The sequence below is a fragment of the Bos javanicus genome, chromosome 2, assembly GCF_032452875.1.
Source record: "Bos javanicus breed banteng chromosome 2, ARS-OSU_banteng_1.0, whole genome shotgun sequence".
NCBI lineage: Eukaryota > Metazoa > Chordata > Mammalia > Artiodactyla > Bovidae > Bos > Bos javanicus.
Window position 1 is genome coordinate 71,366,464 of NC_083869.1, and position 16,450 is coordinate 71,382,913.

At 50.9% G+C, this 16,450-nt stretch overlaps 1 protein-coding gene across 2 annotated transcripts in view; it reads right to left on the reverse strand.

The window, feature by feature from the left end:
• Nucleotides 1-16,450, reverse strand: part of SCTR (secretin receptor) — a 74,878-nt gene that overhangs the window by 32,862 nt on the left and 25,566 nt on the right. For both annotated transcript variants that reach the window (XM_061439795.1, XM_061439789.1), the window contains exons 3-4: nt 5,016-5,123; nt 399-502 (exon numbers count right to left, since the gene is read on the reverse strand). In XM_061439795.1, coding sequence (XP_061295779.1) covers nt 399-502; nt 5,016-5,123 — 212 coding nt within the window. The remainder of the gene's footprint in view (nt 1-398; nt 503-5,015; nt 5,124-16,450) is intronic.

Consider the following 16,450-nt stretch of genomic DNA (forward strand, 5'->3'; position numbering starts at 1 on the left):
CTTCCCAGCACTTCCAGGGCTCACTCTGCTCCTCCTGACGAGCTCAGGACTATTACTCACCCCATTTTCCAGATGGAGAAACTGACCCACAGAGAGGCTACATCCTCCCCACCCCCACCAAGGCCACAGGGCAAGTTCAGACTCATTACTGGCCCAAGCAGTTAGCCCCAGTCACTGCGTTTTGGGTTTCATGCCAACCTGGCCGCGGCATCCCCACGGCACATGGCAGTTCTCACTGTGCCACGGTCCTCAGGGACATCCCCTCGAGGCTGGTGGGCCAGGACAGAGAGCTGGGAGGGTGTGGGGCTAAGAAGGGCAGCCCCGGGTCACCTGACCTAGCCAGCTTCACTCTATCTCCCCAGGCACCTCCACCCCACAGGGAGGCATGGCAGGCTTACCCGCTTCTCGTTGGAGGAGTCATTCACATTGACCCCACAGGCCAGGTCAGGTCTGGGGAAGGTTTCTGACCAGCCGCCCTGTGTGCAGTTTCGGAACATGGAACCTGTGGGGACCAAGCATCCTGTGGTGAGCGGAGGGACGGACTGATGGCCAGGTTTCTGGGTGCCTTGCCCACCTTAGTTATAGGTGGAGGGAGCTTCCTTCTGTCACTCTGTCTGTTTCTCCGAACCACACAGGGCAGCTCCAGTTGCTCAGTTCACCCTTGAAGGCTTTGAAAGAGTCAGTCCGGAAAAGTGGCAGGAAAGGTGTGGGCAGACAGCCCGAGTGGGGATGCACGTGTGCATGCGAGACACAGAGCCGCGGTTCTGGATCACTTGACCTGCAAACCTGGTGGGCCCTGAACCGTTAGCCCCCCTGCCTCTGAGCACTGCTCATCTCCCCCGGGGCCCCCACTGCCTCACCCACACCCCGCGCCCCACACGCCCTGTGCCAGGCACCAGGCTCCACAACGAGGGAGGTGACTGACACATGTCCCAGGCCCCAGGCCCAGCACAACTTCCAGGGTCACTGCTCAGCTACCTGGGTGCCCCTCGGAGAATAATAAAACCTTCCTCTGGCAGGCATGGCAATGCCTCCAATGATGAGAGAGGCCGTATGCAGTGCTTAAGAACAGCAGGTTACACACCCCAAACCAAACAACACTGACCTCACACTAATGACCGTGTGTTTATTCAGTTATAAAACCTCATGCTCTACTATAACAATACACAGTTGTTGCTATATGCCAGGCACTGCTCTAAGCATGTGAGCGGTATTAACTCATTCAATCCTAACAAGACTATGAGGTCGGCACTGTTACTTTTATAGTAAAAGGTATTGTGACATGAAAATCCTACACCTGTTTTATAGCTAGGAGAACTGAGGCACACGGTGGTTAAAGAACTTGCTCAAGACCACACTCCCATTAACGTAGAACACAGGATTTGACCCCCGGGGCTCAGGCCTATATTCTTAGCTGCAGGCTTTGTGCTAATCCCTTTCTTACTCTGCTCTCCCTGCTCCCAGGCCCTGAAAAGTGAAAGTCACTCAGTCTTTGCAGCTGACTCTTTGCAACCCCATGGGTTGGAATTCTCCAGGACAGAATACTGGAGTGGGTAGCCTTTCCCTTCTCCAGGGGATCTTCCCAACCCAGGGATCAAACCCAGGTCTCCTGCATTGCAGGCGGATTCTTTACCAACTGAGCTATCAGGGACAGCCATCTAATGGGTGAGTGCGCCAGAGAAATCTGCCCGGTTGGTAACTTTTTACAGGCTCCTGGTTCTACTCCTGCGCTAAGAAGTTCTATTTATTTATTTATTTGGCCGTGCAGCATGCAGGATCTTCGTTCCCTGACCAGGGATCAAACCCGTTCCTCCCACACTGGGAGTGTGGAGTCTTAGCCATAGGACCACCAGGGAAGTCCTAGAAGTTCTACTTTATATATAACTTCACACCCTGCTCCCCAGTGTCTGAAAATCAGCAGAGCTAACACACATAACCTCCCAGGGAGCCTCTCTTCAGTGCTTCTCTGTACTATAAACCACAAGATCACTGCAGCCCTCTCTGTCTCTCAAGCCTGCAGTGTGCACCTCTCACACGGAAGTGACCGTGGCTCCCCTGCCTCCCCTCCCAGAGATTCCAGGGGCTCCATAGAGCCTGCCTCCCCAGAGCCCTTGCTCATCAAACATCTGTAGGCTGGCTGGCTAGGAGAACAAATGAGGGAGGAGGAAGGGCCCGCTCTAAACGTTTTCACAAGGGAAGAGGGAAGAGCTTACCCAGGAGGAGCTTTTTAGAGCAAGAGCCTGAAGACTGGGGTAGAAGAGCTGCCAAGCCAAGACAGAAGTCCGGGGAAGCTGTGCGGGGAGCTTCCCTGCCTGCAGTGACTGGCTCGGCTGCATCCTCCACGTTGGGCTACCAAGGGGGGCTGAGTTCCAGTCCCCAGGTCTGGCTGCTGCAGGGGGCTGACCCCAGCTCTGAACAAAGGAGCCCTGCTGCTCCTTTTGCGCCAGTCAATATCCTGTCAGGGCTCCCCAGCCACCCGAGCTGGGCCTGGTGTGTTTCTCTCTGACTGGCCCCATGGTCTAGGCCACTGTCTCTCAGGGTTTAGGACCAAACAGATTCCACTCAGCTGGAGAAACATGGTGGCCATTTCTAGAACTAGCCACTATGTTAAACTGCTGATCCTAATGGCACTCCTCTGAGGGAGGTTTTGCTGGCCTATCTCACAGATAAGAAAACCAAGGCCCAGAATTGGGCAACAGAGCCCAGCCACAGTGTGGGCCGTCATTGTCCCACCCTCCTTCCTGCCCCCTCCCTGAGATCCCAGAGGCAACTCTAGCAGGAGACCGTGGCATTTGGGCTCTAGGCATGCCACGTCTATGACAGCTCAGGAGACCTGGAGCACGGGTCAAGAATCTGAGTTTGAAACCCAGCACTGGCTCTTGGTTGCTGCATGCCCTTATGTGCGTCACTTTTCTGTACCAAATAGGAATAACCACCTACACTGCAGGATGGGGCAGGAAACCCAGGCTGGTGCTGGACACAGAGAGGGCGCCATAGGGCTACTTCCCTTCTGCCTCTGGCCTTTCTAAATTAGACCAGAAATGGTGGGGCCTGGAGTCTTGGAATTCAGGAGATGAGTGGAAGCTTTCTGTTATAAATCAAGCAAGCTAGGTTGTCAGAGAGAAAAAAATGGTGGTCAAAGGGCGGCTGGTTGGACAAGAAACTGAAATAAAAGCACACTTACTCCCTGGAATCCAGAAGTGGTTATCAGACAGTTTATCCCTGGAGGCTGGACTGTCTGTCTGGACGCCTCTCCTCACTGACCCAGCAGGATTCCCACGACAACACTGCATGAGATGCAGGCCAGGTGCCCTCTGCTGACATGGCTCTTAGTAGAACCACAGAGGAGACAAGGGGTGGGCTCTCATGGGCTCCCATCCACTCCCCCTGAGTTTAATTCCTAATATGTCAGGGGTTCTGACCCAGGTTCAGGTCAGTAAACACTTCAAGGGTCCCCAAAAGTACAGTCAGTATTTTTGTGCAAATGTGTGTTTGTGTGTGCATGCACACGCCAGCAGTCCAGGGAAGAGCCAGGTCAAAGCTTTTATCTGACTCTCAAAAGCCTCATCAGGTTAGGAATCTCTGCTGCTATAAGGCTCCCATCCCCCATCAAGACAGAAGGGAAAGAAAGCCAAGGCCTGACCCCACTCAGGAAGTGTGCTTTTAAAGAAGAAATACTGGAAGACCAGGGCCCTCTTAAGAATCAAAGGAATGCATCCTAGATGGAATATTCTAGGCTCCAGCACAGACACACAAGTATCTGGGTACATAATCTAGCCTGTGGTTTCCCAGCCACACAGACACCCATTCTGCCTGGGCCCATGTATTAGGTGCCCTGAGAAACAGTTGTTTATTCTACTTTTTTTCTTCTTTCAAAAGGAAGAGTCTGAAGCACCAGCTTGTTCTCACTGGATACCTTCCTTTCTTGGGGTGAGGTGCCCTGGAACCCTCGAGACACTATTGAAGAGACTTTATTCAGACTCCAGACCCAAGGTGGATTTATGGGCAGAGAGCAGGTAGAGGACAAAATGTTCTCGGTAACTTGAGGCTGGACTGGTCCTGACCTATGGTTCTGGGCTGGCCAATTCCCTGGGCCCGCAGCTGTGCACGAGCACAGTAGGCCCCAGGCTGAGATGATCCCTGCCGACCCTCATCCCCCAACCGTGCCCTGGCTCCCTAGCATGGAACTCAGGGGGCAGCGCTTCTGTGAGACCGTGCAGGTGGGAGGATCCTGCAGCCCCACAGCGACACTGGGTGGCCAAGAGAAGAAACTGCAGCCCCTGTCTCTCCGCCTCCCAGCTGTGAACCTGAAGCCAAGGCTAAACTGCTCTCAGACCTTGTTATTTTCACTCTTTAAGCCAAGTGGAGAGAAAAGGTCTGTGGTTTGCAGGGGTTTTGTGACAACTGAAGTTTAAATCTGTAAAAATGCCTAGTACATGACAGGGTTTTGTCCAGCGTTAGTCCCTGTTAGTCCCTAAGTGTTCCCTATCTGAGACAACTTCCTCACTTCCTCGTCTGAAATTAAGGAAATCCTTATAAACTGCAGCTTTGCTCGGGTGAGAGATCCCCCAGGAGACCAGAAGCTTCCAGAGAGGGCAGAGTTCATCAGCAGAGCCTAGTAGAGAGGGCACAGAGGAAGTAAGTGTCCTGGAAGGCTAGCCCAGGCTAAGTGGGACCCAGACACGAGGGCTGGAGCGAAGGCCCTGGGTGCTAAGGGACCAGAAATGTGCAAGGAAGGAGGGTAGCCCCTCAATGGGAACATAGGGCAGAGAGGAACAGGCCTGGCCCCCTTTACCCTTCCCTGGTACTTGGCCCCCTGGACCCTTGCTTGGCACTGACAACTCAGCCCACCCCACACACCCCTAAGCAAGGCTTCCAGTCGCCAGCAAGGACCACTCCCATCCTTCCTTTCACTCTCGTCCCCAGAGATGTCTTGGCCTGGTGCCTCCAGGCCAAGGCCCACCCGGAGGGCTGCCCCACAGCTGCCCAGTTGGGCCCCCGGGCTGAGTTGTTACCATTCCTGCCCACGAGCATCCAGAGGAACCGCGGGCATGCCACTTCCACTGTCTGTCCCAGTGCAGAGGATGGCCAGCAGCTGGTGTTGTCCCATAGCCCCCTGCAGCCTGCCGAGAAGAGCAGCAGCATCAGACAGTGTCTCAACGTGGACACAGCCCCCCCACCCCCACAGCCTGGCACATCCCCAGCACCTGTGCCTGGTGTCGCCCCCCCCCACATCCCTCCCAAGGATAATCTGGTCTCAATGCAACACAAAGCTGAACTTATGGTGAACAGCTAGTATATATCTGTCCTTATAGACACTGAATTTGAGGTTGTTTCCTCTTTGTTTTGTTTGGCTGCTAGGAAGCTCAGAGCCAGATCAGTGGCCCACTTCTGGTAACTGAAAGACTCTGACGTGAAAAAATTACTGGATGTCCATAATGCAAAACTAGGCGCTGTCTTAAGCACGGCCTTCTGGTTTACCTGATTCTGAGGTTCTCTGGCCTTTTCTGTCTTTGAGCTATTTCACAACTCTATAAATTGTAGCTAACTGATGGCCATGCTAATAAGTCCTGTCCAAAGGCATTTGGGATCCACATTTCAGTCATTTTCTTTGCATTTGCATGACTATCAATTCTCTAAAATTTAAATGAAATTGTTTTCAGCCAGTTTTGCATCTATTTGCCTTATATATACAGTACTTTGAATTCTCCTGTGAACCAGTGGTTAATGTATTACTGGTTCTCTCATTACTTAAGTACAATGCTTGGCAGGTATACTCTGTTAAAAATTATCATTTAACATAACAGTTCTTCCACAGTAGATCCCAGGGGAAGAAAATCAGAGAAACTGCTCCTGTGACAGACTTCTGGGGGCCCATGCCACCTGGGAGGATATCACCCAGGAAGGTCTGGAGCACACTGGAAAGAGAGGTGAACCGTGAGGTCCGCAGTCACCTTGCATCCAGTTTGGGGAACACAAAGCAGAACACACCACCCTGGAGCCCACAACCTTCAGAAAGAACTCAAGATTCTTGAGTCCCAGAGACCTGGGTTCCAATCCTCCTCACCACACCTCGCTGCCCAAGCCCTCAGCTCTTTTGGGGAAACAGATGGCTTCCTTTTGAGGTTGTCCAGGGGAAGAGATAATCTCCACGTGGAAAGCCTGGCACTCACTGGTGCCAGGGAATGGCAGCTCTCTCCCGCCATCCTCCCCAATCCTCTTCCTCACCAAGTCCTTTTCTGTTTCATCCTGGCATTGGGAGGGGGGACCCAGCTGGGTCCTCTGAACTGCAGGGCAATTTTTAGCTCCAGGGACTGGTGGATAGGTGCAGTCTGAAGGGGTCCCTGGATTACCCAGCTAGCTAATTCCCAGTTTTTATAAAGAGCAAGAGTCTCTTTTCAGGCATGAATAAAACCAGGCTCAAAGTTCCAGCATCCTCCTGGACACTTTTGTTCCCTCCACGTGAAGCCCCCCTGGTGATCTGCCCCACTTTAGAGGTACTGATCCTGCAGTGGACATCTGTGTCACTGGGGAGGTTCTGATAGTCCTGAGTCCCGGGAATCTGCAGGCTAAGACCTCCCTACAGGTGTTCTGTACGTGGTCATTAGGCTTTGCTTTGAGAATCTTCATACTGCATCCCTCCTTTCCTGCTGCAGAAGCCCCTTCTTCTGGGCTCACACCAGCCTTGGGCTCCGGGAACCCATCCAAGATGATTGTGAGAGGCCAGGGGAGGTCATGGCTGGAGGGGGCAGGGCTCCTCCTGGTGCCTGGGTGCAAATGGCTCCCCACTCCGGGCAGTTGATATAAAGAGCAGGAACCAGTCTGATTCATGACCGCCAGAGGCCTGTGCCCACAAGGACTGCGCAAGGCACAGGCACTCAACAAGTGTCTAAGGAAAGGATGAATGCCCAAGTCTCTGGCCCCTGTTCCCCTCGTCGTCACCCACTCCTTGTAAATGGGCTTTCGCTGTGATGCCACACATGATTTCTGAATCCCACATCCTCTGCTTGCCAGCTCTGCTTGATGCCAGCAGGAGTCGCTCTGTGCTGTACACACAGGAGAGCATTCAACCCACAACAGTGCTGCAAGGCACCCAAATCTGCCCTCATTTACAACTGAAGCAATAAAGCAAGGAGGTGGGTACCTGGAGTCACCCAGCCAGGAAACGGAAGGGCTGTGAGGTAACTGTTCAGCCAGGCTCCCAGGTGCCACCTCATGGGTTCTGCCTACCTGCTTGTCTCCAGAGGCACCAGCCCCAGTATCTTAGGGAAAGATGCCTGGCTGAGGCAGAGCAGCCCTGGGAGGTTGTGGCCCTGAGCAAGAGGGGAGAGGACAGAGGAGGAGAATGCCACGGGAACTGAGTGGGGCTTAATGGAGCTACCACAGTGACAGTGGAAGCTTCCAGGGGGCCAAGCACCAGTGTCTGAGTTCTTTGAGGAAAGTGGGCCATATGAACGCCCCCTGGATGTTCCAGAGCCTTCACCCCAACTCTCACAGTGTGCACTGAAAGAGGGCGGGCTTCTTTCTTTCAAGAAGAAGACCTTCTTTCTTCTTGAACCTCCCCAGGGTACACAGGAAGGTTCTGCACTGTCTGGGCACCGGTCCTCCAGGTTCCCACCATGGACGTGGCTCACCAGGCCCCTGAGTGACTCTCACCTCCCCAGATGCCCTTGGGACAGTGACATGGTCCTGAGAGGCCCTGGACAGAGGGGCATGGTGTGCCTCCACTCCGGCACAGCACCTGGAGGCTGGAGGGTGAGCCCCGCCCAAATTCTGACTTCTGCAGAATTACAACGCAGCCGCCCTTCCTCCTAGAAGCACTGGGGGCGCTGCCCGCTGCGGGAACACGAAGGAGCCTCTTCCTTCACTTTGGGAGAAGTGGCTTCAGGACTGAGGCTGATCAGGTCAGCCAGGGCACTGGCCCGAGTCCCTGAGGCGGACAACCCAACCCACGTCCGGCTAGCCAGACAGATGGGAAGGGTGCCAGGGCATCTGGCAGGCTTCCTGAGCTGGGTCATGTCAGGTCTGGCCCACAGGGACAATGGCCTGGTGCTGACAGAAAGCAAGGGAGGAGCAGCTGGTGGCGGGGAGGGTGGAGCAAGAGGGACACAGGTCCCCCCACAGCTGGCTTATGCCCATATCCTTCCTATTGGCCAGGGGGAAGAAAAGGCTGGGAAGGGGCTGTCCAGGCTGGAGCTGTACAATGCAGGGGTCAAGTAGGGTCACTGCTTCAAAGCAGAGATGAGGAACCCAGGCCCCAAGAGGCAAAGTGACAGACAGGGTGACAGCAGCTAGGATCCCACCTCCAGGCTGACCGTTGGTGGCAGCAGGCCTGGACGCTAACTCCACATGGTACTGCTCATGTCCCAAGCCCTGTGACATGGCCATCCTCTCCCAGCCTTGGCCTTGCTGTCAGGACAGGTTCAGCACTGGAACAGACCTGGTCCCGCATGTGAGGAGCCCGTCTCACTGGTAGGCTCTGGTGGCTGGTACATGGTTGAACACTTTTAATTTTAATAGTTACACCTTTTAAAAAACAAGTTAATATGCATTAAAAGGTTATACAACAAGTATATCACAGCCATGATTTTGTAGTTATTGCTGTTTAGGATGAGGCTAAGTTCAGTCCTGGGTGTTCATTGAAAGGACTGATGCTAAAGCTGAAACTCCAATACTTTGGCCACCTCATGCAAAGAGTTGACTCATTGGAAAAGACTCTGATGCTGGGAGGGATTGGGGGCAGGAGGAAAAGGGGACGCCAGAGGATGAGATGGCTTGATGGCATCACCGACTCGATGGACGTGAGTTTGAGTGAACTCTGGAAGCTGGTGATGGACAGGGAGGCCTGGCATGCTGCGATTCATGGGGTCGCAAAGAGTCGGACACGACTGAGCGACTGAACTGAACTGACTGAAGTTAAAAAAAAAAGTCAGTTTAAAAAAGAGAACCCTCATGCACTGTTGGTGGGAATGTAAGTTGGTATAGCCACTGGGGAAAACAGTGGAGCTTCCTCAAAAAAATTAAAATAGAGCCACCAAATGATCCAGCAATCTCACTACTGGATACACATCCGAAGGAAATGAAATCCCTGTCTCAAGAGCTATCTGCAGCCCATGTTCACTGCAGCACTGTTGCCACAGCCCAAGCATGGAAGCAACCTTAGTGTCCATCAAAGGATGAATCGGATAAAGAAAATCATGATGAAATATCATTCAGCCGAAATATTTTAAATTCTTTAAAAAGGAAATCCTGCCACGTGTGAAAACACAGATGAACTTAGAAGACATTGTGCTCAGTGAAAAAAGCTAGACACAGAAAGACAAATACTGTTATCATCTCACTGGTATGCGGAATCCAAAAAAGTTAACCTCATAGAAGCAGAGAATAGAACCGGTGGTTACCAGGGGCGGGTGCTGGGGGGAAGACGGAGAGGTTGGTCAAAGATTACAGAGTTGGAGTTATATATGATGGTGGTGATTTAGTTGCTAAGTCGTGTCTGACTCTTGCAACCCCCATGGACCGTAGCCTACCAGGCTCTTCTATCCATGGAGTTCTCCAAGCAAGAACACTGGAGTGGGTTGCCATTTCCTTCTCCAGGGGATCTTCCTGACCCAGGGATTGAACTCAGGTCTCCTGCATTGCAGGCAGATTCTTTACTGACTGAGACACCAGGGAAGCCATATATGATGAGTAAGTCTAAGATCTAATGCACAGCATGATGAAAAAAAAGAGTCAACCCATTGATATAAAGGAAAAAAATACTATGGAGACCACAGTACAGATGGTGCCTGGTGCAGGTGAGCTGGAAGGCCTATGGCCGGGGGAGCAGGGAACAGAGTGGCCTCCTGGCTGCTTGCAGGGACCCCGTTTGCACTGCTCCAGGGTGTGAATGGAGGGCCTTGGACCCCACACCCTACAGGCTCCTGCTCCAAGTGAGGGATGGCTGCACAGGTGGAGCATGAAAGAGAGGTGGCATGGCATCCTGGTCTGGCCTCCCCTGGGCTCTAGCACAAAACTGGGGTCACCGGGTTAGGGGAGGGCTAGGAGTTTTAGACCCAGAGCTGCAAAGCTCAGTGCCTGAGTCGGGGTTGAGGGAGACCCATGAGGTAAGAGATGGAGGAGTTTTGTAAGTAGATCTACTGTCACTGAGCCACTAGGGAGGGCAGGGCTGCTGTGAGGCAAGCAGGGCCCAGGGACTCCCCTGACCCTCTACCATCTCTGAGGTCACCTGTCAACACTGACCACCTGGCTGGAGGGGATGGGAGGGAAGACTGGGGAAAGTTCAAGTAGGGAAACAAACCATCAGGCCACTAACGCCATGTGGGCAGCAGGGGGTGCCTGCCCAGTGCCCGCGGCAGAGCGTGGGGTCCTGGGCTGAGGTGAAGTGTGGTGGGGATAGAGTGAGCTCTGAACACACCACTTACATGTATGATCCCCACCTTTGTCATCTATAAAATTGGTCTCATTTATAAAATAATGCCCCCTTAGAATTTTGGTGGGAAGTAAATGATGTGTGTGTGCAGTGGATCTTTTTTTCCTCCTGGCATTTTTTCCCCTTTTTTCTCTCCTTCCTTCTCAGACTACTGGTTCACAGCCTCCCAGAAGGAGGAAAACTTACAATCTCCCTGACCTGTTTCCAAAGGGCCCCCAGGGCAGGAGGATAAAGAGGAATTCTGGTGCAATCATAATTCTTGAGAAAATCATAATTTTGATTTTCTTGATTGCAAGAAAACCTTGCAATCATAATTCTGAAAAAACAGAAACAGAGCAAGACTTCACTCAGACTAGGGAGACAAGAGTGATGTGATGAGAAGGGAACAGAAGGTTCCTGAAAGAGGCTCAAGGGCCCTGCTGCCCATTTGCCCCAGACAGTGGGAAAACCCAGAGGGGAAATGGCTATGGGGACACATCCAGACAAGCACAACCAACAGCCGGTTTCCTGGCTTCATCAAGCCCCCTCTGCCTTCCTCAGCCCACTCCAAGGGCACCCTAAGGAGGTCTCCTCGGCCGTGCAAATGACCTGACCTACAGTATTTAGGTCGGGAACTGTTTTGCCCTGCGTGTGATGGCTGGACCACACACAGAGGTGGTCAGGGTGGGGTCAGAGGAACTGGAGGCCCAGGAGGCAAAGGCATTAAAAAGCACAGCACAGGAGGCAGGCACAACAGAGTGTCTGGGGTGCTTCTCTTTAAACCGAGAAGCACAAGCTATTTGTTCCTTGGGATGAACTATCTTGGGGAGTAGTGAGCTCTCCACTACTGCAGAATCCAAGCAGAGAGGGTCATGCAGTTAGGAGGCTGCACTGGATGAGATACAGACCCTCTGAGTGGGAGGCTGGGTGCTGCTTCCCTGGGGCAGGTTGGTTCTTCTCCCTCCAAGAGGCTTGCCCAAGCAAGTGCTTCTGAGCTTGTGAGCACGGATCCTGAGCCTCCTCCTCCCCAGACTGTACAGACTGCACTGGCCCCACAGAGCCCTCCTCAACCACCCACAAGCTCTTCCTCCTCCAGCTGAAACGCTTCCTTTCACGCTATCTCTCACTCAAATTAGACATTAACTGGCACCAACAGTCTCTCTCTTCCTCTATTTTTTTTTTTTCTCAAATGCAAATCTTCTTGGGGAGAGTGAGAATATCAGTCACTCACAGTTCAGTCTGGATCGCAAAATAAACAATCCTCAGGATTTGCAGTCAAAAGATGTGGGCTGAGAGTCAGTCCTCTTTCAGCACTGGGTGATCCTGTGCCTCTAAGAGCCTCAACTTCCTCATCTGTGAAGTGGGATGGTAATCATACTTAACTGCATGGGTTGCTTTAAGAACTAAAAAAAAAAAAAAAATGTCTAAAGTGCTACATAAATGTAAGTTTCTTGTTTCTGAAAAATGAGCCAAGGTCAGCTGTGGCAAAGAAAGGATAGGGAGAGGTGAGCTCTGGGTAGGGTGAGGGTTGTCCCAGGGTGTTTGTCTGCCAGAGGCCATCAGGGGCCAGGAGAATCCAGAAAAGGACCTGGAACGTTTGTTAGAGAAACTGCATTAAAGGCCAGCATGTAAGACACACTGATACATGCCACTACATGAATGAACCTTGGAAACATTAGTGAAAGGAGATAGACTCAAAGGTCACGGACTCCATTCGTACGCAATGAACAGAGTCAGTGAATGCACAGAGACAGGGAGTGGATGTACGGTTGCCAGGGGTAGGGCAGAGGGAGGAGGGAGATGAGGAGCGATGGGTACAGGTTTTATTTTGGGGTGATGAGATGAGAATGCTCGGGGCTATATAGAGGTGGTGGTTGCCCTGTGAATGCACCAAATGCTATTGAACTGTTCAGTAAGACGGTTAATATCATGTGAATTTCACCTCAATAAAAAGGCACACTAACCCCCTAACCCTTTAGAAGGCAGCCCATGTTCTTTGGGAGTGGGGAGCCCACTGGCAAAGAGAAGAGGAAAAGTGGATGGTGAGTCCCCACTCTGAAGGCAAGGACATGAAGACCCAGAGAGGATCGGGGTCTTGCCCAAGGTCACACAGCCCCTAAGTGACAGAGCAGTGCACCTGCCCAGGTCTGTCCAACCACTAAGCCCACACCTTTCCTGCCACCCCTCTGTCTCTGGAACATTCCTCCCTAGGGTGAGGCAGAGCCCTGCCACCAGCCAGCTCTGAGGGGGTATCAGCTTCTGAAAACAGAGTAATAAATAGCCCAGTAAGGCAGGCCATGCAGCTATTAGGGTGACCCTGAAATGCTCCCAGGAAATGCTGGGAAGGCCTTGGTCACCTAGCCCAGAATAGCTGAGGAGTTAATTTTTTATCTGTGATAAGTGTGCCGAGTTTGGTGACAGCTTGGTGAGTGGCGTTTCCTGTGCCTCTCTTAGCATTCAAACATTAACCTCCTCCCCAGGGAAGACCAGTCAGCTTAACCATTAACCCTGTACCCCCAGCAGAGAATCTGCCAGCCCCCTCTGGCCTCAGGCACCAGACAGATCCTTCCTGGGGATGGAAGGGCCTTCAGGAGTCATGCTCCTGAGCAGAGTTACAGGGTTGGACCCACATCCAGGCAGCCTCAGCCCAGCCCCTCCACCCACCAGGTTCTGATGGGGATACTGGGGCTGAGCCTGCCCAAGGGCTCCATGGCTTTGCTGTTTCTCCTGTTTTCTTTCTTTGAGGGAATCTTCCCCTGCAGCCACCACATCCATTATAAATTCCATGATGGCTTTTCTGGCTCAGCTTTCTCAACCTCTGAGCAGAAAAGGCCTGAAAACTTTCCCAGGAGGCTGGGTCCTCACACATCTTCTGCCTCAGGGGCTTTTAAACCAGGTTTTCAGAGCAACAGACACTTTTTCCTAAATAAAAGTTGCAGAAGGCCAAAATGCAAAAGAGATCGAAGAGGTCTGAGCCTTTGTGCTAGGGTGGGGTCAGCCTGGGCCCTTCGCTCACCAGCCTGGCAGGACATAGTGGCAAACACTGCAAGTAAAGGACGGCCTCACTGCATGGAGAGAGCAAGGTCTCCCCAAGAGCTCACAGCAGAACCTGGCGGGAGTCCCTAATGAGCCCTCTCAGCCCTGGATGCCCAAGTAGGACTCTGGGAACAGAAGACAGTCAGACCTGCTGCAAGTCAGTCAACCTGGGTATATTCACAGCCTCCCTGGTCCTGCAATCTGAGGTCAGCGCCCACAGGGTGATGGGCCAGGTCAGGCTCTGGGAAGCACCTGCCATGGGCAACGTGGCCACACCACTCACCTCGGCTGGTCTGTGATGAGCTGGGCAAGCTGGGAGCAACCACATCCTCTACCACAAAGGCTCTGCCTCATGTCCCTCTGTCTCCTTCAGGTCTCCTCTGTCTACTCTCAGTCAAGGGTCTGCACTCATTCACCTTGTAAGTCAGTCAACAAACACACACCAAGTGCTCGGTCTTAGAGGAAAGTGACACAGTCTGTCCCAGTCCAGCAAACACATCTCCACGATGCAGTGCAGATGTGCCAGGAGGGAAAGAAATGTTGGGGGTGGAGGTGGGGTGGTCCTGCAGAAGTCAGGGTGGCCAGCTATGCCAGCAGAAATCATCTCCTGGAGGAGTGGCTGACAGGACTGGAGAAGAGGAAATGGAGCCGAAGCAGAGGGATCAGTACGTGCAAACGCCCGGAAGCATGAGAGAACTGACATGGTCAGAAAGTTGTAAGCAATTTGGTTGAGCCAAGTGGAAATATTTGGAGTGGATGCATGAACAAGGGCCAAGTCAGGAGCTGAACCTCATCCTGGAGCCCTGGGGAACAATGGCATATTTAAACACTTCAGATGCTAATTTTTAAAATAACCATCTGTAACTTCTTGATGTGAGCTGAAGTTTACCATCATCTCTCCCAGGGGCCTGACATTCTGGTCTTTATCCCTAAGGCCTGAATATAAGTCCCACACTCTGTCACTGGAATTTTAGACATTTTCCTTGTGGACATGCAGGCAGCTGCTGTTCCTGGGGTGGCAGAGGGTGCCCCAGAATTCAGGAGGCTGTGACTCAATGGTGGGCCCCCTCTGAGCCATAAGGTCCCAGTTTGGTTCCCCCAAAACACCTTCCATAGCCAGCATAGGGGAAGGAAGTTCTCATCCTGCCCATCCCTCATGCAGAGGCTAGTAACTTGGCCAGAGCACATCACAGCATCCACACTGCTTGACCTCTGCTTCCCATGGCACCATCTTCCTCCTGCCTCCACTGCACCTGGTGGGTAAGTGCAGGGATCTCAAGGCCACTCTTCCTACAACCTCAGTCTCAGTTGCCACCCAAAGAAAAGTGTTCCCCAGCCCAATCCTCCTCTGAAGTCTCCATTATGTGTGTCTTGATCTGAACTCATGATTTTCATCTCTCTTCGCCCAAAATACTCTCCCCTCCTCCTAAGGTGCTGCAGCCACCTTACAACCTGGCGGTGCATGTCACACAGTGAGCAGAAAGAGAGGAGGAATATGGGATCTGATAACACCCAGGAACTCTGCATGAGCTCTTGATCTTTTGTGATGTGTGAAAAAGCAACCCCTATATGATGAAGCTTGCATATCAAGTCTCTGCCAAGTGTACAAAAACATATTCCTAAGCCATAAGAGAGGAGTCTACATGCCATCAATCTTACCATTTTCATCTCAAAACAAGAAGTGTTAAATATTTTTGAATGACATAGTTTTGGAAGTTTTGGCCACAGCAATCAGAGCAGAAAAAGAAATAAAAGGAATCCAAATTGGAAAAGAAGAAGTAAAACTCTCACTGTTTGCAGATGACATGATCCTCTACATAGAAAACCCTAAAGACTCCACCAGAAAATTACTAGAACTAATCAATGACTATAGTAAAGTTGCAGGATATAAAATCAACACACAGAAATCCCTTGCATTCCTATACACTAATAATGAGAAAACAGAAAGAGAAATTAAGGAAACAATTCCATTCACCATTGCAATGGAAAGAATAAAATACTTAGGAATATATCTACCTAAAGAAACTAAAGACCTATATATAGAAAACTATAAAACACTGGTGAAAGAAATCAAAGAGGACACTAATAGATGGAGAAATATACCATGTTCATGGATTGGAAGAATCAATATAGTGAAAATGAGTATACTACCCAAAGCAATTTATAGATTCAATGCAATCCCTATCAAGCTACCAACAGTATTCTTCACAGAGCTAGAACAAATAATTTCACAATTTGTATGGAAATACAAAAAATCTCGAATAGCCAAAGCGATCTTGAGAAAGAAGAATGGAACTGGAGGAATCAACCTACCTGACTTCAGGCTCTACTACAAAGCCACAGTTATCAAGACAGTATGGTACTGGCACAAAGACAGAAATATAGATCAATGGAACAAAATAGAAAGCCCAGAGATAAATCCACGCACATATGGACACCTTATCTTTGACAAAGGAGGCAAGAATATACAATGGATTAAAGACAATCTCTTTAACAAGTGGTGCTGGGAAAACTGGTCAACCACTTGTAAAAGAATGAAACTAGAACACTTTCTAACACCATACACAAAAATAAACTCAAAATGGATTAAAGATCTAAACATAAGACCAGAAACTATAAAACTCCTAGAGGAGAACATAGGCAAAACATTCTCTGACATACATCACAGCAGGATCCTCTATGACCCACCTCCCAGAATATCGGAAATAAAAGCAAAAATAAACAAATGGGACCTAATTAACCTTAAAAGCTTCTGCACATCAAAGGAAACTATAAGCAAGGTGAAAAGACAGCCTTCAGAATGGGAGAAAATAATAGTAAATGAAGCAACCGACAAACAACTAATCTCAAAAATATACAAGCAACTCCTACAGCTCAACTCCAGAAAAATAAATGACCCAATCAAAAAATGGGCCAAAGAACTAAATAGACATTTCTCCAAAGAAGACATACATATGGCTAACAAACACATGAAAAGATGCTCAACATCACTCATTATCAGAG